The sequence below is a fragment of the Lissotriton helveticus genome, chromosome 3_1 (genome assembly GCF_964261635.1).
Source record: "Lissotriton helveticus chromosome 3_1, aLisHel1.1, whole genome shotgun sequence".
Lineage (NCBI taxonomy): Eukaryota > Metazoa > Chordata > Amphibia > Caudata > Salamandridae > Lissotriton > Lissotriton helveticus.
In genome coordinates, this window is record NC_136061.1 from 1838417807 (window position 1) to 1838440218 (window position 22412).

Genomic DNA, 22412 nt, shown 5'->3' on the forward strand with positions numbered 1-22412 from the left:
CCCACGAGGAGAGCAGGAGCAGAGACGTGGGACCCGGTGGCATGGTAAGTGAATATATATATATATATATTTTTTGTATTGCACAACCTTGCGCCACTCCTTGTACCACCCCTCCCCATCCCTCCTGCCCCCACGCCCGCCATCCGGGAGTCATGACACTGCCAGTGCTGGTTTGAAAACGTTAAGCAAAGTAATCACTAGCATAACAAAAGCTTGCAAAATACCAACATTATACGGTTTCTGATGGATAATAAAAGAATATAAGCAAGGACTGTGTTCACATGCAAAATACTTGCAAGATTTCTGATCTAAACTAACATTCAAGAGAGAACACTATAGGAGTGCCTATGGAAGAAAAAGCAGGAAATTGTGAACAACAGATATGCCAAAAATTGGGAACTCCTCTAGCCCTAACTTATTCCAAAATAATTCCCAGAAGTTTCCAGGCAAACCTATTTTTGGAAGTAGACAGTTACTTATATACAATCTTCAAAAGTCAAATTATTTCACACAATCTTTATTCAAGAAATATAATTTCTATATTCAAACATCCTTCCTTATTTCCCATTCACATTCCAATCATGAACCTTAAAACGCAATGCATTTACATTAGAGATCACAGTTAAACAGCTACATTTCTAGAACACCTGCAGCATTTCAGCAAGAACCTACCCCAGTTGCTAATGGATTTTGTATATATTTTCAGAGCATTCAGATCCTGTTAAGTAAACATTATATTTACAGAGTCTTAAAATCCTGTTAAATAAATGTGAATACATATTTGCATACATGCATTGATATCTGTAAGCTTGAATCTAAACAGAGAGCCATGGAGTGTAGAGCATTATGATATGAAGTTGATTCAATATTGTGATGAAACGGCAGTAGAAAATAAGCAAGTTGTCATCCTCTGTTTGGAACTTAGCTCGATGGAGGCTGTGACACTCTTTATTGCTGACAGAAAAGGTGCGCCTTGCAGAGAGGCTTGTTCACCTCTCTTCTGAGCTTCAGGATTGATGGTGCAAGCATGGACGATAGTGTTCCACATTCTTGAACATAGCTCCAGAATTCGAGAAGTACTGCTATAGAGCTTTTACCTTTTGGCAGTTCCTCACTTCCTCACACTAAGGTGGTGTTCTGTTACATTCCCCCTGAGATGTTCAACTTTTATTATATGGAAAAAGTAATGGACTTGAATATCAGCTACTCGTAATTACTTGGGGCCACATTTCAGCCTTAGTCCTGCTCCAATACGATCAATCCAGCCTAAACAACCCGGCCAGCTCCTATCTGAACCGGAACAATAGTAATCCTAGCCTGCTATTCCCCTATTTGGACGTCTTCAGTAAGGTGCAGCTTACCATCAGTAGGGCAGTGACCAAGAGACCCACTTCTTGACATGGTCCTTTAGACAAATTCTTTGCTAAAATTAAGACTGATACTGATAGGGAACTCACGCTCGCTGAGAAGCAAGCAGGTCGACGCCTATCAATTGAGTTGTTAAAACTAAGACCACTCCTTGCCGAGAATGTTTATTCAGCTAGCCCTACAGATCTTACCAAATGCAATGATTCTGACAGTGAGGCTCTCAGCACTGAGGGTATCCCACTTATTTTTCAGACAAATCACTCTGTCCAAAATGACATTATAGTCATTCCTGATCCTACCACTGTAGAGTCCATTGATAATCAGTTAATTGACCTAAGCACTCCCCCCCCTCCCCCATTGAATGGTTTAGCCACCCTCCATGATATAAACGTACCCTCCCCTTTATTCACACCCTTGGGTTTAACTGAGCTATCTCACTTATCCAGTAACCCTGAAACCCCAAAGAAATCTTTTACCAAGAAAAGTAACAAAGGTTTTAACAGAGTTACGAGCTCACCCCCGAGAAAGAGAAGAAGGAAGGGTGCACCTATAAAAGGAAATAGTTCTTTTGTGTTCCCTATACATACGATGTTGAAAGATGTGGAAAAAAGGGACTTAGGAGGGAATGCGTCCATCAAATCATCAATATCTGTCCCAAGCTATGAAGGCTTACTTAATGATATTGATGACCTTATTAAGGCTCTGATACTCCCACTTACCGAAAGGGTTAAAATACTAGTGGAAAAAATGGATCAGATCCTTGATGGACAAAAGACAGCTTCCGATTGTAATTTTGATGAACAAATAAATAAAAATCAAGCTGCTAAATTACCTCCCACTGAATTAGGTAAGCAACATATTGGTTCTCCTTCAGTAATTAATAAGCCTGCTGTGGGGAGATCTAATACAGTGGCAGGTATTAAACCATCTAATAAATTGTCAACAAAATCTGACAAGATAAACAAGGATACTCTTCCTCCTAATACAGGGACACAAAAAAGAAGTCACCATATAGCAGATAATTCAAATGGTACGATCCCTGCGACAACTATGAGAACAAGAAATGTAGTTGACTTACCCCCGGATTCCCTAAACTTTGTTATTGTCCTTACAGGAGTTCCACCTATATCAAATGATAGCCATGAACATCATTCAAGTTTAAAAAATAAGGTCATTCATTGGCTAAGGAAAAATAGACCATTACCACCACATCTAAATGGAGATATAGTGTCGGTTAGGCGATGCAAGTGGGTGGGAGTGAGACCAAAGGAAATTGAAGGAGACGTCATTATTATAAATTTTAAAGATCATAGATTGGTCACGCATATCAGCGATTGGTACCCTGGGGACGGGGAGGGGGGAATTGCTACCCATAACCTGAGGTATTTCTATCCGGAAGCTCTTATGAAGCCCCCACCCACTCGTAATCCATCAAGGGAGAATAGAAATCACAGCATTCGGAACAACTGGAGACCAGAAGGTTTACTTAGATCTACCCTACCGCTAAACCAAGCTCAAAGGTATTATAATGGAAATGATCCCCCCTTCCCCCAACCTATGCTCACTCCTTACCATCCTAGGAGCAATAGACCCAAAGTACCATATAGATTAGACTTCACTACGAACCCGGTGGCCAATAATCTTTATAATAGGAATTTTGATCCTTGTACTCCATTGTCATACCCAAACTATCCACAGGCTTATAATAGTCATAGTTTCTATGCCAACAAATCGAGGGATCTTTATCAGATCTATGATCCCAAGGACACTTGGCATATACCTTTGTCTAATTTATTCCATCCTTTCTCTCGAATGGATGAGAATGAATGACTTAATATGTCACATAACACGGAAGAGACCTATGATGGGCACCCGAGGAGGGGCCTTATTTTGGACCAAATTGATTCATCTATTGTCCCCGGGGACCAACAGGTCCAAAAAATATGTAGGGAAGATCAACTGAGACTTACTATAGAAAACATCTCAGCCCCACATTATTCTCAGTTACCCCCTAATGATTGTAGCCAAGAAAAGGAAGAACATGTCACCATCTGTGAGTTGGGGGAACAAAGGATTCAAGAGCCGGGTTGCTATATTAGCGCTCGGGATGATAGGTCAAAGAGTGGTAGGGAATATTTAAGGGTGCAAAATAAGGAATTTAGGATTATAAACTGGAATGTTGCAGGACTCAAACAATGGGTCACCGATTTAGAATGGCTAAAGGTTATCTCAGATAAAGATATAATATTACTGCAGAAAACCTGGGCGCTGACATCTGTACACATAGAAGGCTTCCATTGTTATTGTATTAAGGCCGAAATGCCTGTTTTTGGCCGCCCGATAGGAGGATTATTAATAGGGTTTAAGACAAACATAGGAGGGTCCATAAAATTGATCCCCTCTAAAAACCCAAACATTCAGATAATTGAGTATACTTGTAGGCTTCCATACTATTTAATACATTTTTATAACAATGATTTTAGCTCAACTCCGAAAGAGAATTATATAGATCTTTTCGGGGAATTATCAAAAATAGCGGAAAAATCACATAATCAGGTGAGCATTAGGACAATCTTAGCAGGAGATTTCAATGCAAAGTTTATAACATCTAAAAGGGATAATGTACAAACAGATAGGGCCTACAAACGGGGCAAAGAATTAGAATATTTTCTTAAAGAACACATCTTAACAGACATAATGGATGTTAATAAAAATGAGCCATCTACTTATATTCCAACCTTCAGAGGACGAGAATCCTCTAGTACAGTGGACTATATCTTTATGTCTTCTGACCTAATAGATAGAGTCAAGAAGGCTGGTGTTCTTGAAACTGCCTTTGGGGATCACAATGCCCTGGAGGTTAATATTGGCTTAGGTCCCCCGAGTGCTTTTGTACGCTTCCTGGGAGCAAGGCACATTGTGACCTCAACTAATAACTTAAGACTAAAATGGCGAGGGATAGATAGTGGCCACGTAACAAATACAATCATAAGTAACCATGGTCTATTAATTGAATCCTGCTCCTTGGATGATGAGAACTACCAAAGAATAGTAAAAGACTTCTCTAAACTGTGTAACATTATAAAATCCCTTTTAAGTGTCCCTATTAAATTGACTACCCCTGAGCCACGGTGGTTCGATTCACATTGCTCAGCAGCTAATAAAGCTCTTCGTAGAGCTTTAAACTGCAAACCCAGAAGTTTAAAGGATGTGAGGGCCGCCAGACAAAATTATAAAATAGCTATAGGTTCAAGGAAGGCTGGTCTATTAGTTGAGCAATGGGAGGCATTAACAACTGCTGCTGCATTAGGGAGCAGTACAACCTTTTGGCCTGCTGTTAAAAAGATGCGTGAAATGGGTAAGCAACTAACTCCAACTAGCTGCACTATAGCAAGTGAGCAATGGGAATTGCATTTTTCCAAAATATATGCTAGTTCTGGAGTAAATACAGAAGACTATGCCCAAGGAACGCTGGAACCTCTAGAAATCACCATGGGGGAAGTCACCATGGCCATCAATCAGAGCCTTGGTAACAAGGCACCTGGGCCTGATGGCTTCCTAATAGATATAATTAAGTATAAACCGGAACTCTGGGGGGAAATCTTTGTGAATCTTTTTAACAGTTTACCTTATGTCCCAATACCCGCATCCTGGTCCACAAGTATAATAGTGCCGATTTACAAAAAGGGAGAACGATCTGATCCTGTAAATTACAGGCCTATTTCGCTTTTGGACAATACATTGAAGATCATGGGCAGGGTTCTGTACAATAGAGTCAACGATTGGGCTGAGGAAATGGGGGTACTAGACCGTTGTGAAATGGGTTTTAGATGCAGGGTCGGGACTATTGAACAATGCCTAAATCTAAATCTTTTAATTAGTAAATATAATATAGCTAAGGCATCTCCCATTTACCTTGCATTCATGGACTTATCGTCCGCATTTGACCTAGTAAATAGGTCAAAATTGTGGTCGATCCTTTTGTCATACGGCCTGGACCCCCCCTGGTACATTTCCTTGCATATCTGCATAAAGATACAAAGGCGCAGGTTCGGATTGACATGGAGGGCACAGTTTCTGGGCCAATTAGAGTAGAAAGAGGTGTGAGACAGGGGTGCGTTTTAGCACCCCTGTTATTCATCATCTATATAAATGGCCTGAGTAATTCTCTCAAGATGGCTACCTCAGATGTACCTAAAATCAAAGGAGGCCTATTACCTTGTCTTTTGTATGCGGATGACGCTGTGCTCATGGGATTAACACCAAATGCCCTACGTGCACTAGTCAGGGATTTTTCATTTTATATGGGGAATTTGGATCTTAAAGTAAATTTTAAAAAATCATTTATCATGTCCTGTGGGCCTGGCGCTAGGCAACTAAACTCTATTGCAATAGGAGCTGATAAGCTGCTCTCAACTAAAACTTTCCCTTATTTAGGTATAGTCTTTGCTGCGAGCGGCCTGTGGGGTGGGCACATTGCCCACGCCACAGGCAAGTTCTCAAAGGCTATAAATTCAATTTTATCCCTTCCCAAACCAAGGAAAATTGGAGCAACTAAAGCCATTTTAAAGATATATAGGCTCCAATGCACACCAGTGGCAACCTACGGCGCCGAAATATGGGGTTCTTCAAAAACCCCCACTTTACAAAAAGAAGAGAATCGGCTGTGTAGGAAATTATTGGGGGTTCCCATTTCATCATCAGGGTATATTTGCCACTCAGAGTTGAATATACCCTATATTAGCGATTTTATTGCTGCCAGGCCTGTATTATTTTGGCTGGCTATCTGGGTAAATGATTATGCTAGCCTAACACAGGACATCTTAAGGGAATGTCTAGCTTGTGACAAATGGAATAAGATCCCATGGCTCCGAGGCATAAAAGAAAGTTTGTCTAGTATAGATAGAGGAGACCTCTTTGATAATCCATCTCATATTAGGAGTTCCGACAAAAAGGAAGTTCAACTTGAACTATATGCTATCTATAATGGAAATAGACTGTCAGAAGAGATGCGGAAACAAACTGTTGTGTCCTATATTAATAATGACTTATCAACTCAACAACTGCCATTGTATCTGATATTACCAATGTGCGGTTGGGAAAGATCGTTACTTTTTAGAATGAGAGCTGGGACGATAAAGTTTTCCCTCTGCTTTCCTTTGGGACACAGCTCACATGGAAATATTCCGTGTCCTTGTGACGTAATTAGTAAACAAAGTGATCTACATTTCCTTTTTATGTGTAAATTTTATATGAAATATATTAAATGGTTTTTAGCCCCATATTTTAAAAAATATAGACCTCTTTCTTTGAATCAGTCCTATCTTATGCTCCTAAAATTAGAAAATGATGAAGTCATATTCCGCACAAGTACTTTTTTAAAAGTTATTTTTAATGTTCGCAGAAGTATGGAATGCCCTTAATCTATTGTACTCTTTATGATTATCGACTTCTTCTTTTTCTTACTCCAGATTGGAAATACATGACTTGTTATTTGTAATCATATGTACTGTATAAACACTTATTTGCACTTAGGTACTGTAATTTTGAATATGTTGAACTGTATTTTAAGACTGCACTTTTATGGATTTTTCTTGTAATCCGAATAAAGATTTTGAATCGAATCGACATGGCCATTGTACGTAGGATGTATTACTAAGGACAACAAAAAGAAATAGGTGGAAAGCTTGATTGATTTCACCCACTGTGAATTACCTGAGCTGCATTCCAGCCCACGGAGTGTAATGCAGCCCTGAGTGATGGCCATTGCTGAGATTAATTAAAGCATTTTATTCATCACAATGTTGTTTGTTGCTGTTGAGACCCTAAGTGTGTCCAGGTATGCCCAGAGATGTGTCTCATGCTCACTATGCAAGAAGACTCAAGCTGCAGCCTACAGACGATGTCCAAAAAAAGCCAAACCCGTTCTGGGTTGCTTGTGTTCCATTCCAGAGGGGACTTTGCCTAGCAGTCTGACATGTACTGTTCCTATGAGGAGCAAGGTCAGTAGTGATTTGCATAACGCAGTCTTGTCTAGCGTGGCATGGTGGGTGAAACATGATGGACTACAAAGCGGTCTGAGGGATCACCAGTGGCTGGAATTTCATTCATCACCTCGTTTTTTGTTGTAACTTTTAATCTAGGTAAAGAGATTGTGTTGTTCATCACTGCTTTGTATGAGATGCAGCATGTCCTAAAAATGACAGACTTTGAGGAGTCCCTATTTAGATGTATCAGTGTGGATGAAGTGAGATCAAATATCGTCATGCTTTTGTTGTGAACTGACCACAATTGGAGGACATTCCTCAATGGGGTCATAGTGTAGTCCGAAACAATGGAATACAAGAATTTGACACCATGTAGTTGGGAGAGCAGCAATGCTCGGATGATGGTTTTGAAGAGTTTAGTTCTCATAATAAATAACAATAAATATTGATATCAGACTGTCTGTGTTTTCTAAGCAATATGGGTTTTAAAGTCGATGGTAAAACCAATGTCAATGATAACATCAGGACATTTTGCATTTGTGTTAAATTAAGCTATGAAGCTCTCTGATCGCATGTTAGAGGTAAGTTTGAATTATGTCTTGGTTCTATTGAGCACTGGTAAGCAATTCGATTTTAGGCCAACATTCTTTGATATGGTGGATTTTCTTGACCATGGATTCTTTTAAATACTGCATATTCGTGACTCTTGAAACTATGTCCGTCAAGTAGCATTGTGTGTTTCATGTATAGGTTGAAGATGCCAGATGAAAGGGTTCGTTTTGTGCTACTCCACAGATCATTGACAGATCTTCAGATCAGGACGTACAAATATGAACAAGATGGGGCTGATCAGACATGTAAGAAGCGACCCAATGTAATACAATACTTACAAAGCCAAGCAAGCCAAGAGGATGCTCAGGAGGCATGAGTGGTTACCAATATCAAATACGTTGAGGGGTCATTTATGACAATAAGGTGGGAGTAGCCTCTGACTGCCATGAGCAGTGAGAAGCTCATCATCTGCCTCTTGAATGGTGGGTGTCTCCATTCTGCAGTATGACCAGAAGCCTGCTTTAGCATTTATTAGGATCTGGTACCTCCAGCAGCATCTTGGCTCATGTCAATGTCCATATTTTAAGATAATAGGTGCCAAGGGAGACAGATCTTTGCTGTAAACATACCCTCGTGGGCCCAATGAGTGTGTTATTCACTTTAATCAATTGGCAAAGAGTTTCCCTACATTTGTTTGAGAAAACACAAAATGAATCCATAGGCGAGTATTCCGTCAGCCTATAAAGTCAGACACAGCATTCACAGTCCTGGTTGTTGCAGAGGCTGCTCCCGTAGGGGGCTCGAGAGCCAGCGCCATAACCAGCGCCGTGCCCTCCCCGGCAAATGAGTGGGGGCAGCGTTTGGCGCAAAAAAGACAAAGAAGCCAGAAGAGGCCCCCCTACCCTTCCCCCCGTGGCAGCTTCCGGGATAGCACCGACACCCCCAGCCAATGGGGAGGCAGGGCGGGATACAAACCCCTAATGGAAGGGGGGACTCCCTGGCGGCAAAGGCGAGTCGGGGGGCACAAAACCACTGCTCCCCCTGGCAAGCTCCTATCACACGGAGCGGGGGGAGCAGCAACAACGGCGGAGCCCAATCTTGTGATGAGGTCCCTGTACGGGCTAAGGTTGCTAACTACATTGTTAAGCGGCCAGACAACCCGTTGCTCCCCGAGGGAGGCCGAGGCGGATACCAGAATCCAGTGCGGGAACTCCCAGGGCATGAGAGCATGAGCCAGCATAGGTCGTAGTTGGGGGGAGCCGCAGGGAGACAGAAGCCTCCCATACGGCGTGGCGAAGAACTACGCCGATAGCGGTTGGTACGGAAGCACACCGGAGGGCGTTGTGCCAGAATAGGACCACTCACCTTCAAATGCCGCACGGCTGGGTGAGTTGGCCTAAGGACAGGTGGGTAGGACCACCCACTCTGGGATGCCTCACGGCTGGGTAACGTGGCCTTCCGAATGGGGGGGGGGGTAGCAGACGGAGACGGTGCTCGCAGCCCAGCCCCCGCCGGACGCCAGGGCACAACAAAGTCGGACAAGGTAGCGAGATGGCCTAACTCCGGGACAGAAGCTAATCCCTACCCGCGCAAATGGGGCGCAAAAAATCCAACCTACCAAAGGAAATGACCCAGAAGGGCCAAGAGACAATACCAAGGAAATTTTGGACGACATAGCATGATTGATGCAAAGTATATACATGTTTCCTTGTATTCCTAATAAAACTGCGGCCAACAAATGACCACCACAAGAAAAACGTGAGCCTTGGCTTTCTTTCATGATAAGGAATACAGTATGGGGGTATATACAACATGCAAGAGGGAGTGGGGCAGAGTGCGAGGGTTATTGCAGAGGCTGCTCCCGTAGGGGGCTCGAGAGCGAGCGCCATAATCAGCGCCGTGCCCTCCCCGGCAAACGAGTGGGGGCAGTGTTTGGCGCGAAAAAGACAAAGAAGCCAGAAGAGGCCCCCCTACCTTTCCCCCCGTGGCAGCATCCGGAATAGCGCCGACACCCCCAGCCTATGGGGAGGCAGGGTGGGATAAAAAAACCCCAATGGAAGGGGGGACTCCCTGGAAGCGAAGGCGAGTCAGGGGGCACATAACCACTGCTCCCCCTGGCAAGCTCCTATCTCACGGAGCGGGAGGAGCAGCAACAACGGCGGAGCCCAATCTTGTCCCACCCACCCACACCTAAGGAACAGCAATGTCGCAGGGCTGAGGAAGAAGCAAGGCGTGGCGAAGAACTATGCCGATAGCGGTTGGTACGGAGGCACACCGGAGGGCGGTGTGTCAGAATAGTACCACTCACCTTCAGATGCCGCATGGCTGGGTGAGTTGGCCTAAGGATAGGTGGGTAGGACCACCCACTCTGGGATGCTTCACGGCTGGGTAATGTGGCCTACCGAATGGGGGGGTAGCAGACAGAGACGGCGCTCGCAGCCCAGCCCCCGCCGGACGGCAGGGCACAACAAAGTCAGACAAGGTAGCGAGATGGCCTAACTCCGGGACAGAAGCTACTCCCTACCCGCGCAAATGGGGCGCAAAAAATCCAACCTACCAAAGGAAAAGACCCAGAAGGGCCAAGAGACAATACCAAGGAAATTTTGGATGACATAGCATGATTGATGCAAAGTATATACATGTTCCCTTGTATTCCTAATAAAACTGCGGCCAACAAATGACCACCACAAGACAAACGTGTGCGTTGGCTTTCTTTCATGATAAGGAATACAGTATGGGGGTATATACAACATGCAAGAGGGAGTGGGGCAGAGTGCGAGGGTTATGCAATGATGATGGATGGAACTTACCACATATAAACGACGGGCAGCAGTCATCCGCATGAAGACTCATCATCAACTGATATCCGGGAAGGCAGTTCTCTGTGGTTGTCCTGCAACGCCTGAAGTTGCACACTGTAACAGTGTAAAGGAAAATGAAAGGGGTGAGATGCAAAACCTGACGGCGGCACCAAGTACTTTTCTTCCTCGTTGCAAAATGTATTTAGCTCACCCAAACTCCATGTTCTCTCATTGGGGTTCCAGCATTTGAAACATAAGGAACATATGCTATTTCCTGAGACTGCATGTGTGGGACGATGATTATAGGGGTGAAATTTAAACTGTTGCCATACTGTGTGCAACTCTTGACTTTCCATGAACGAGGAATGAGAACTTCATCATTCTGTGTGTCTGTAACTATAATGACTGATTTCGGGCTTTTAAAAGGACCAAGTGATCAATGTGTTTACATCAATTTAAATTTGAAGTACATTATAATTGTGTTTGTAGCGTACAGGGGATTAAGTTATTCTCCGACTGGAGTATTAAGTACATTTTTAACACATTTAATGCATTTTTAATAATTCATATTTTATTTTGCTAATTGTGAATCGCGTTATGCCGCTTTGTTCGAGGACAAAATACAGCTTGAGCGTCTTCTGGTGATTTAAAATGTGATTTGTTAACTCCAATAATTCAAAACGTATCGTTTTGTACTGTTCTTCGATATATATATATTTTTTTACTGATTATTGTTTTTGCATATGTTCTTCACATATTTATATTCTAAATGTTATTCTGGACACTAAACTCCAAAATAAATGTATATATCAATTATTCTTTCCCAATAGATATAAATAATAATTGGTTCAAATGCGTAAAAGCCTTTCTGCAAATACGTAAAAGCCTTTCTGCAAATACATCTATAAATGACTTGCATCTGCAAAGCTAACCTGTCAATCACGCAAAATGTAAATCAGATAAATGTATGAACGTTTTCCTCTACCTGTTTCCTGAGCCTGAACCCGCCCTTCTCAGTCTAGCTGTCAAGAACAGAAATGGAATAGTTCGACATAGTGAAGATACATTTGTCCTCCTCACGTGGGCAGAGAGGGTAATCCATTGCCTTTGCAAAGGCTTACCCTCACCACCAACTTCTAAATCAGGCAGTATGTCTTTTACTTTCAAAGTTACTTATAATGTAACAACTGTTCTGATACCAATAATTCCACAAATGCCCCCTGTGAGAGTTACACCATTTTTTTTATATTCATGCGTCTGCTTCTCACGCTGATGGAACGATAGATGTAATCTTGATTTTGAACACTCAAAATCTCTAATTATTTGGACGGGCATCTTAAATGGGCACACTCTAATCCTGCTGCGAATTCACAGGGGCAATTGTTACTCTACACTTGCAGAGGTACATTTCCAAACGAGTGCACCATTATTATTTTCATTAATTCACAAAATTCAGCAAGAGAATCCCTGCAAAGTAGCCCCAGTAGCTGCTTTCCAAATTGAGTGAATTGTGTTGTTTGTAAAGTCTTCTATTTCACAAATGTGCAATTGCACCCTTCGTACAATTACACAGTTTGTAAAGGGAGCCCAACATGCAATTAGGCATTTTTTTCATTGATTTTCTCCAAGGCTAAAATATTTTCCCAGAAAAAGACACCCATTCTCCAACACTGCAACCAACCTCTGGGATTATCCGGTCATTTTACCTCCCCTGAAAGGGAGTTAGTTACTCTAGCCCTTCACTGGAATAAAACTCCAACCGTATGGAGGGCTGGAAAGGCTAGGAAAGGAATGTGTGAATCCCCCCAAAACGTATGCCGCTTGGGTATTCACACACTGACAAGGCGACCCACTCCTCACTCTTCTCACCCTGATTCTTCCTTGTTTGGGTTTACTACGGCATAATTGTACATACTGTTGGTGGAGAATTACACTGTTGTAAATCTATTCACATGCATAGCTTTGTAGATAGATGCAAGGCGAAAACAGAGCCTGTTATGGGCGATAATTGTAGGGTTATGGGTGTGAATTGGAACCATACATTTTAATATATATTGGACATACATGGAGAGCACGGTCGTTAGCAGAATCTGTGGGATGTTCCCAGTTGGACAAAGTAAATAGCAAGAAGCATTCGCTATACATTTCTTAGTACATAGGCATAATTGAAGGTATAAAAGCTTTAAGTAGAGCATTCTATCTTCCTATAGGACAGAAGGACAGGAGATGTACATACTACATATCATGCTGGAACAGCAAGGGTTGTCGGGCATCCGGATCTCAACCAACTCGTAGCCTTCCTTTTCGCAGGCTGGCACTGTGGCTAGCGGACAGTTGACCGGGGCACATTTCACACTGATGGTTTCCTTGTCACATGAGCACTGCTGGCAGTTTGAAGTCCAGGTCTCTCCAGGCTATAACAGGAGGTCAGAGAAGATTACAGGATTGTGCGCCACGTGTTGAGTCATGGTCTTTAAGTATATTATCAGCACCTCAGTCATATACTACAATATACAATTTATAGCAAGAAAAAATATGATTTTGCATATTACTGACAGTTTCTTATTTCCACTCCACTTGTTTCTCTTTATCACATGCCATATAAATGTTATCATTCTTACACCTAAGTTTATTGTCCATGTGCAAATTGTATGATACTCATGCTTGCCTTGTGCTTATGCTTGAGTGACCTATTAATGTAGTGCCGAAAGACGCTTCAGGCATCGGCAATGGCGAGCAGGTACTCCAGGCAGCACCATCTTCATGAAAACGAAGGTATACTAACTAGGTCCTGCATTTACTATCAAATTTGAATGACCATACCCTACGAAGAAAATGATAAATGTAATTGGGCAAAATAAAAAGACACATAATGCAAATTATTTCAAAAACTCTCTTTCACATGGGAATTTGTATTAAATCTAAATTAAACCAAACGCCAGCGTTTAATTTGTAATGTAATGTAATCAGGGTCAGACGTAGATTAAAAATAGGCATTGACACCAAAACAAAACTAAATACCATTAGTAAACTAGTTAGCTAAAAAAAAGTGGCCACATTTGAAATACAGGCCATATTTGGACTTGTAAAGACACCTTTTATGGGTATTCTGCAAGGTATGGGAGACTGTGTGCAATTTTTTGGCAATATTTGTATTATTATCAGGGAAACTTCCAGTAAAAAGCGGCCCATCTGGCCATAAAACAGGCCCTCACACTGCAAAAAGAGCCCCCTACACTAATCTGTCAGACCAGCCCATCGACCGCTGACTGATTGCCCTATAGGCCAGTCCTACCCTGAATGTAATAAGTGCAGGTGGCAAAAGTTTTGTTTAGAAGCACTCTGCCAACGCTATTGAAGGTCATGGTGCCGAATATCAACCCTGCATAGTCTTAATTCCATCCCATGCTTCTTTAATTCACCACTGGCTCACCCAGCTCTTTATGTCACTCTTTAAGGTTCCCTCTCATCCCTTCATTCTCCCTTTATCACTGTTTTGGCATTCTTATCTTTCTCCTTCTTTCCTCTTGATTTTCTCTCTTTTGCTCTGGGAGAAAGTCTGATGAGGAAAAATAAGTACTGGTCCCCAAAAATAAATGCTGGTGGTCCCCACCTGCAAACACTGGGTTAAATTAAGCACTTCCTAAGCCCTACTTAGCACACCCAACGACCTTAGAGCAAACACTCCCTATGCAATATAAAAATTAAAAAACTCAAATCTCTGCGAAATCTTGGTCAATTCTAGTTGTACATCAGATCTGAGCTAATGCAGACAGCAAAATAACCAAGGAACATTGCAAGCAAGTATTGGTAAACATCAAGCTGGTGCATGCCTGAAAAATGGGAAATCCTGCAATGACACAATTAATGCACAGTAGGCCACTGTTGAAGTTTGGGTCTCCAGGCTTTGGTGTGGCTTGAGCAGGCATTAAACTACGTCTCTGTCAATATTGCCCTGTACGTGAAACCTTTAGGTGTTTGGGGACAAGTGGAGGTGCAGGGACCACATTGCTTGAGGGTGATTTTGGACTCATGCCGTCATTCGGCTTGTCACCCCAGGATCCTTTCTTCCACACAACGTATCATTTTCTGCATAAGGCTCGAAGGTTTTCAGATTGTGAGGTTCTGTGATTTTGCGTGCTTTTAAAGTGCACAACTTTCTTTTCTAAACATGGGTTTTTGCCATGCGTCGTGACTGCCATCTGGTGTCGCTTTTTACGTAGGCCTCAGAAGTTAGTCTGCGAGCAAAGCAGTCTGACCTTTTGTGGGTCATGTGTACATTAACTAAGGTTTCCTTCGTGCGCTGGAGTTAATTTCAGAAGCTGGCCTTTCACCTGGAATTGACCCTGCCAAGCCAATTTCCCTGCAAGATCGTTATCCACTTTCCCAATCACCATTCAAGACATTTGTTAACTTTTAAGTTTCTTTACGTTTCTGTTATCTTGCACATTATCTGAAACTACTTTTCTTTACTGTTTCTTCATTTCATGGGTTACGCTTTCAATTAAGGGTTTGTTCGGGCCTTCCAGATTATTATTTAGATATGCCTAAATATTAACTTATGGGTTGGGACACTGTAAAATGAGCTTTACTATATGATGCTGTGTGATGTCATGTATTTTCTATTGGTTGAATTTTGGTGCAGGGGCGTACATTTTAAATGTACCTTTTTGTGTATAAATAGGGATGTCTCGCTTTAGTAAATTGAGCAGTTTCTTGAGTTGTACACCGTGTTGTATTACTGGGATTTTTGCTACTGGCTGCAGCTAATAAATTTGATCTCTGACGCCACCTAGAAGTATTCAGTGTCTCTGTATACCAAGGCAAGGGAACCCAGAGGACTTTGGGCGTGTCCCTGGCGCCGCTGGGTACTTGAAATCCCAGTTCTTCAATTGGTAACTGTTGAAATTCTGTTGTGGGGGTCGATTGGCATTTTCCACCTTCGGGGGTTTGTTCATGCCCAGTATACGAGCTGAAAAGGTTGACCTGCATTTTTCAAAAGGGTTTTGGAGAGCGTTCCCTTACACAAAATGTGTGGCTATGGGCAGGCAGGTGACGCGTTGTACCCACGTATTTTGACCATATCCATATGGTGGGATTACTGCGCTCAGTGTTTTGACCAGCTGATGTTTGCCTGCTTGTGTCTCACAATGGAAAAGTGCCTAGTGTGCCCGTCCTATGGCCTACTTTGCCATCAGTGCTTTCATATGATGCATTGGTATTTTTTTCTGCGCTTTTCGATGACATTAAATATGTCTCGCCTTAGTAAATTGAGCAGTTTCTTGAGTTGTACACCGTGTTGTATTACTGAGATTTCTGCTACTGGCTGCAGCTAATAAATTTGATCTCTGACGCCACCTAGAAGTATTCAGTGTCTCTGTATACCAAGGCAAGGGAACCCAGAGGACTTTGGGCGTGTCCCTGGTGCCGCTGGGTACTTGAAATCCCAGTTCTTCAGTTGGCGCCCCACGTGGGGCGACTTCAGTGATACCGGTCCAAGCCCGAAGATTGCGAGGAGCCACGTGAGGAAACTCTGGAGGAGGGCCCCCACTTCATCGACCCCTGCATGTCGACGTGGACCGAAGGTCTTTTCTGCGAGGCTTCCCGCTTTCCAACGGCTACGAAGGACTGCTGCCCTGACTGTCGCCTTGCCTTGGACCCTCCGATTGATGTTCGTAAAGCGAGAGCATAGACGGTCTTCTGGTGGCGTGACAGATATTTGGTTAAGTATAAGTGGGTCACTCCCACGACTTTGTTTGGTCCCTTGGTTTTGATTTGGTTGCTGCAGTACCCAAAGCCTAAGGGCTTGTATATTTACGAGTGTATCATTTTTTGATTCCCTTCGAAGTTTGAAACCAGACTAGTGAGCAAGATGCCTGGTCTTGGTAAATTTGGTAATTGGTTTGTTTGTGGTAGTAACAGGGATTCCCGATTGGAGGATTCATGTCCGATACCTCCGGTTGGAACTCCGACTTATGAGCTCTATTCTAAACACAGAGTGGGTCCCATTACTTATAATGAAGTATGGGTCCACTACACTAAAAAGGATGGTGTTTTGCAATGGCCCCCACATGGTAGTTTTGAAACAGAGATTTTAGACAATCTAGAAGTTAAGCTATTTAAGAAGAAAGCCCGGCCGGCAATGTTTGACTCTTTCCGCCTTTGGCGTAAGGAAGCCAAAGAGAGAGAAATTAAACAAGCAAAGAGAGATAGGAAAGATAAGAATATGTCAGTATTACAAGCTGCTAGACAGTTTAAGGAAGATGGAGGAGAGCGTGCGAGTGAAGTTTTAGATAGACAGCGTTGTATGGCCATAGATAAATGATATCCGGCCTTGCCGTCTTCTCCTCCAAAAATGATTGAAGACCTTGAAAAAGATCCTTTGATCTCTCATTTACTGAGATTGCCACCTCCCTATGTGCAGGGTGCTACTGCGCCTCTATTACCCCAGGTTGTCCCACCCTTTGTTGTTCAACCTCCTGCTGTTGTTCAGCCACCCAGTGCTCCACAGATGGTTTTGCCTCCTCCTGCGCAACCCATTCTAGGGTCGCCAGCCTTACTACCATCTTTGCCTCAAACTCCTTTGCCTTCTGCTTCTGCATCTTCAATTTCTACTGTTCTTGTCCCTACACCTTCTTTGCCTCAAAATACTTATTCTCCTGTTCTTATGTCTGCTTCTTCTCCTTCTGTTCGAAAACGAATGACAGAAACCGTTTCTAATTTGTTGTCACCATTGTTTGGGTCACTGAATATGACCCCTGTTTCGGAGTCGTAGTCAGCTTCCTGGTTCTGAGGAACGGGCTGTGTTGGATTTGTTGGCTAATAAATGGATTATAAATGCCTCAAGGTATAGTTTGCCAGCGGTTATGGATGTTTTCTTTCAGTGGGAGCCGCCTAAGCAAAGGTATGTTTTTAATGTGATGTGTATGTTTTTGCGTCAGGAATGGGAAGATAATGATTTGGGTTTGATCCCGCAGGAATTACTTGATGTTCAGTGGGATTTTGCTAATGGGATGATAGTAGAGTCTGATATTACAGATGCCGTAGAGACGATACTGGCTTTTAGATCTAGCCTTCCGCCTCAGACATTGTATGAACCTGATTCTTCTGTTAGAAGAAAAGCGAGACAGTATCCAATGAGAGAAGTTCCCCCAATTTGGAAGGAAGGGGACCCAAACGCTAATCCAGTTATTCTGCCGCATTTTCAGCGAATATGGGTACATGTCCCTTGGAAGAGAGCAGAGGTCTTGGCTCTTAAGCAGACCTTACCTGACCCTCGTAAGAATCCTGCTGGTTATTACAAGGAGTTGTCCCAGACAGTTGAAGCGTGTATTATGAATTTAGCTGACATCGATATGTTGATGGGTAATGTAGTCCCCCAACCTTTGTGGGCGAAGATTCGACATGAGAATCATGCTGCTGAATTAGGTGATACCTGGGTGAATATTGTTGCTGCAGATGGTAGACAGGAGGGAGGTGCTAAACCTGAACCTCTAGTTTCAGAATTACCAGGTAGAATTATTAATCTGATGAAAACGATGATGCCTGCTTTATGAGTAAATTAGGATAAGTTAGCAGCATGTAAGCAGAAGAGAGACTAGAGTGTATCTGATTTCTTCACTAGGTTTGAAGAGACGTTTATTGATCATAGTGGTCAGGATATGAGTACGGAGGGTGGTCAAAGGTTGTTTGTGGATACATTTGTCTTTAATTTGCTTCCCGAACTTTCTAATAAGTTAAAGGACTCTGAGAGTTCATGGGCTGTCTCTTCGTCGGCCCAGATATTGGCTACTGCACAATATTACGAGAATAGGGATAAAGATGAGAAGGATAGAGTGGAGAAGAAAACTAAAGAGTTAAAGACGAAAGTTCTTTTGCAGCAAGCTTATCCGCTTCGTCAGAATCAGCCTCATTTCCAGCAACCTCCACAATTTCAGAGATTGTTACAGAAGCCTGAGCCTTATGTTCAGCGATTCTTTCCTGGCCCTAATCAGTGTGCTTATTGCAGAGAGGAAGGTCATTACAAGAATAGTTGCCCGGCTTTGTTACAGCGTGCGAATGGTGTATCTGGTCAGAGAGGTCGTGGTAGTTTTCAGCAAGCTCCTAGGGGTAGGGGACGTGGTGTGATCCCTCAGAATGAGCGTTCCTCTTCCCTACAGAATTCTGTGAATTATTTTGACAGACAGAATGTTCCAAGTGGTCAGTATGCCCAGTATTATGTTGAGGATTACTATGTCGAAGGTGAGAGTTCTGGTTATAATGATAACTAGGACAGCCAAGGACAAAGAGAGGGAGTAGTGTCAGTTCCAGTAGACCAGAGTGATCCTTATGTTGAAGTGATTACATCAGGTGTGGTAGAACCTTTTCTTTTGGATACTGGTGCGATGAAGAGTTCTATTATGCACTCCAAACTTCCTGGCGCACCTTTGTCTGGATTGACCAATGTTTCAGTAGGATTTTCAGGCGCCCCAGTTCGTAATCCGGTTTCTAGTCCTTTGTCCCTTACCATTGGCCCTTGTGAATTGGAAGCTCCACTTATTTTAACGACTGGTTGTGGTGAGAATCTGTTGGGTTTGGACTTGCTGAAAAGATTGTATGCGACATTGCATTGTTCTACTTCGGGAGTACAACTTACCCTTGGTAAGAAAGTGATTTCTCCAATGTATTTGTCTAAGGATTGTTTGCCACTGGAATTGCGTTCGCTTCCTGATACACTTTGGGCTACAGGTCCAAATGATGTTGGTCTTTTGCAGATTCCACCTTATGTTGTCACCCTTAAAGCAAATGCTAGGCTACCTCGTATTCCCCAATACAAGATTTGGAGCGATGGTGAGAGAGCTCTTTTAGCGATTGTCTATGATCTGGTTGAGAAGGGTGTAGTTGAGGAAACGAGAGGTAATGTGTGTAACAGTCCTGTTTTGCCTGTTCTTAAACGTACTGATGCATCTCAGCCACCTGTGTACAGGTTTGTGATCGACCTTCGAGAGGTCAATAAGATAGTGGTGCCACAGTTTCCTGTGGTACCTGATATCACTGCTTTGTTGACTTTGATTCCTGCTTCGGCAGCTTGGTTTTCTGTCATCGATTTGAAGAATGCTTTCTTCAGTATTCCTATTGCTGAGGAGAGTAGGGATATTTTTGGCTTCTCATTAGGAGGCCGAAGCTTCCGGTTTAAGAGAGCTCCCCAAGGTTATTGTGAAAGTCCCTCCATCTATAGTCAAGCGTTGAAAACTCAGCTTGACGGTTTTGTGTTACCTGTTGGTGCTACTCTTATTCAGTATGTTGATGATTTGTTGGTTACTGCTGATGATGAAAAGATTTGTAAAGAGGCTACTCCTTCTTTGTTGCGGTATTTGTCTGACCTTCATCATAAAGTGTCACCTTCAAAGTTGCAATATTGTCGCCAAGAAGTGACCTACTTAGGTCATCTCTTGTCGAAGGAGGGAAGGAGATTGACCCCAGGACGAATTCAAGCGATTGCGCAAATGAATGTACCATCCACACAGAGAGAAGTGCGTGCCTTTTTAGGTATTACATCATATTGTAGACAGTGGATCCCCAATTTTTCCTTGCTAGCGAAACCTCTGTTGGCATTGACTCTGAAAGATACTCCGCATCCTCTTCCTTGGTCTGAAGAATGTCAGAAAAGTTTTTCCGAACTACGCGATGCATTGTGTTCGGCTCCTGTGTTGGGTACTCCAGACTATAGTAAGCCTTTCACGTTGTACGTGCACGAGAGAGAAGGTTGTGCGTTGTCATTGTTGACACAACCATTTGGGGACAAGCAGCGTCCATGCGCGTATTATTCAGCAACGTTAGACCCAGTTGCTAAGGCGTTGCCGAGTTGTCTGAGAGCTACAGCTGCAGCGGCTGTTTCTATTCGACAGTCTGCTGGTTTGGTATTGGACAATACATTGATTGTGATGGTCCCACATGCAGTGGATACCTTATTGAACAGGACTAAGACACAGCACCTTACTAGTGCACGTCTGTCAGGTTACGAGTTGACATTGTTGGCTAGTCATGTTCACATTAAACGATGTAATGTGCTGAATCCAGCTACGTTGTTACCGATCTCTACAGAGACGGATCCTCAGGAACAGCATGATTGTTTTCTTCGTACAGAGGAAGAAACGAAAGCTAGAGTCGATCTAAGGGATACTCCCCTTACGGATGCTGATGGTACCCTATGGGTAGATGGTTCGCGTTTTAAGCTTCCGAATGGTGAAACGACTGCAGCGTATGCTATTACAACTTTACATACAGTTGTTGAGACAGCACGCATACCACAGAATTCTGCCCAAGCAGCAGAGTTGATTGCACTGACTAGAGCGTGCGTGTTGTCAGAAGGAAAGCAAGTGAATGTTTACACCGATAGCCAGTATGCGTTTGGTGTTGCCCATAGTTTTGGGCGTTTGTGGAGAGAGCGTGGGCTCATTACTTCGCATGGGACAAAAATACAGCATGGGCAGTTGGTGAATGAACTTTTAGAATCTCTCACTCTCCCAAAGCAGATTGCAATTGTGAAGTGTAGTGCGCATAAGAAAGTTGTGGATGATGTTGGTCGAGGGAATGCGTTTGCAGATGAAGTTACGAAGGAAACGGCAAAAGACATGATGAGCCGTATGTATGTTGCAGGCCCAGCTAATTGGGTTATGGCTGGTGGAATGTGTGAAGACACAATAGAAAGTGTGAAAAGGATTCAGGCAGAAGCGACTGAGAAAGAAGTGAGTGTTTGGAGGGAAACTACGGGTATGTTGGATTCGACAGGTTGTTGGGTTGAGTTGTCAGAACACCAGCGATGGTTGTTGCCTGATGCGTATGTGCTCCCAGTGGTTACAATGGCTCATGGAATGGCTAACATAAGTTCGAAGGGAATATGCAAGTTGTTGGCTCCAGTTTGGCAGAATGCTGGAATTCCGAAATGTGCAGAGAACGTGGTGAAACATTGTATGATTTGTCTGAAGAATAATCCTGGTAAGGGAACTCCGACTCCAGCTGGTCATTTTGCTCCTCCAACGTATCCGTTTGAAGTGATACAGTTAGACTACATTCACATGGAGAGATGCAATACTTTGAAGTATGTCCTTCTGGTTGTTTGTGCCTTTTCCTGGTGGATAGAGGCCTACCCCCTAAAAGATAATACTGCCTTGTCTACAGCCAAGGTTTTGCTGAGAGAGTACTTCCCTAGGTATGGTTTGCCGAGAATTGTATGGTCGGACAATGGGAGTGAATTTGTGGGTCAAAACAGGAAGAAAGTGTGTGCTGGATTGGGAATAAATCAAAAGTGCCATGCAGCGAATCACCCCCAGTCTGCTGGACTTGTTGAATGTTACAATGGTACCTTGAAGCTGAAATTAGCTACAAGCGAGCACTGGTCTTACATGGCCGGATGCCTTGCCGTTGGCTCTTTTGTCAACAAGGACGACTGTGCATTCTCGAGTGGGACTTAGTCCGTATGAAATCGTGTTTGGTCGTCCTGCGAATGTTGGGGGTGTGCCTCGTCCTAAAGAATACAGCAGTATTGAGTACCCATGTTGGTGGATTGCTTACATGACTTGACTGCTAAATTACGTGTTCTCCACCAACAGGTCTATGACAGTTTGCCGACAGCTACTACAGATCCAGGACATTCAATCCAACCTGGTCAATACGTCCTCGTCAAGAACTTTCAGCGTACCAAGAACTTGGAACCTAGATGGAC

General features: G+C 43.2%; 1 protein-coding gene across 1 annotated transcript in view; it reads right to left on the bottom strand.

Moving 5' to 3' along the window:
- Positions 1-22412, bottom strand: part of LOC144823882 (mucin-5AC-like) — a 663881-nt gene that overhangs the window by 39363 nt on the left and 602106 nt on the right. The window contains exons 40-41 of the mRNA XM_078682770.1: positions 12945-13122; positions 10718-10822 (exon numbers count right to left, since the gene is read on the bottom strand). Of these exons, the coding sequence (XP_078538896.1) occupies positions 10718-10822; positions 12945-13122 (283 nt within the window). The remainder of the gene's footprint in view (positions 1-10717; positions 10823-12944; positions 13123-22412) is intronic.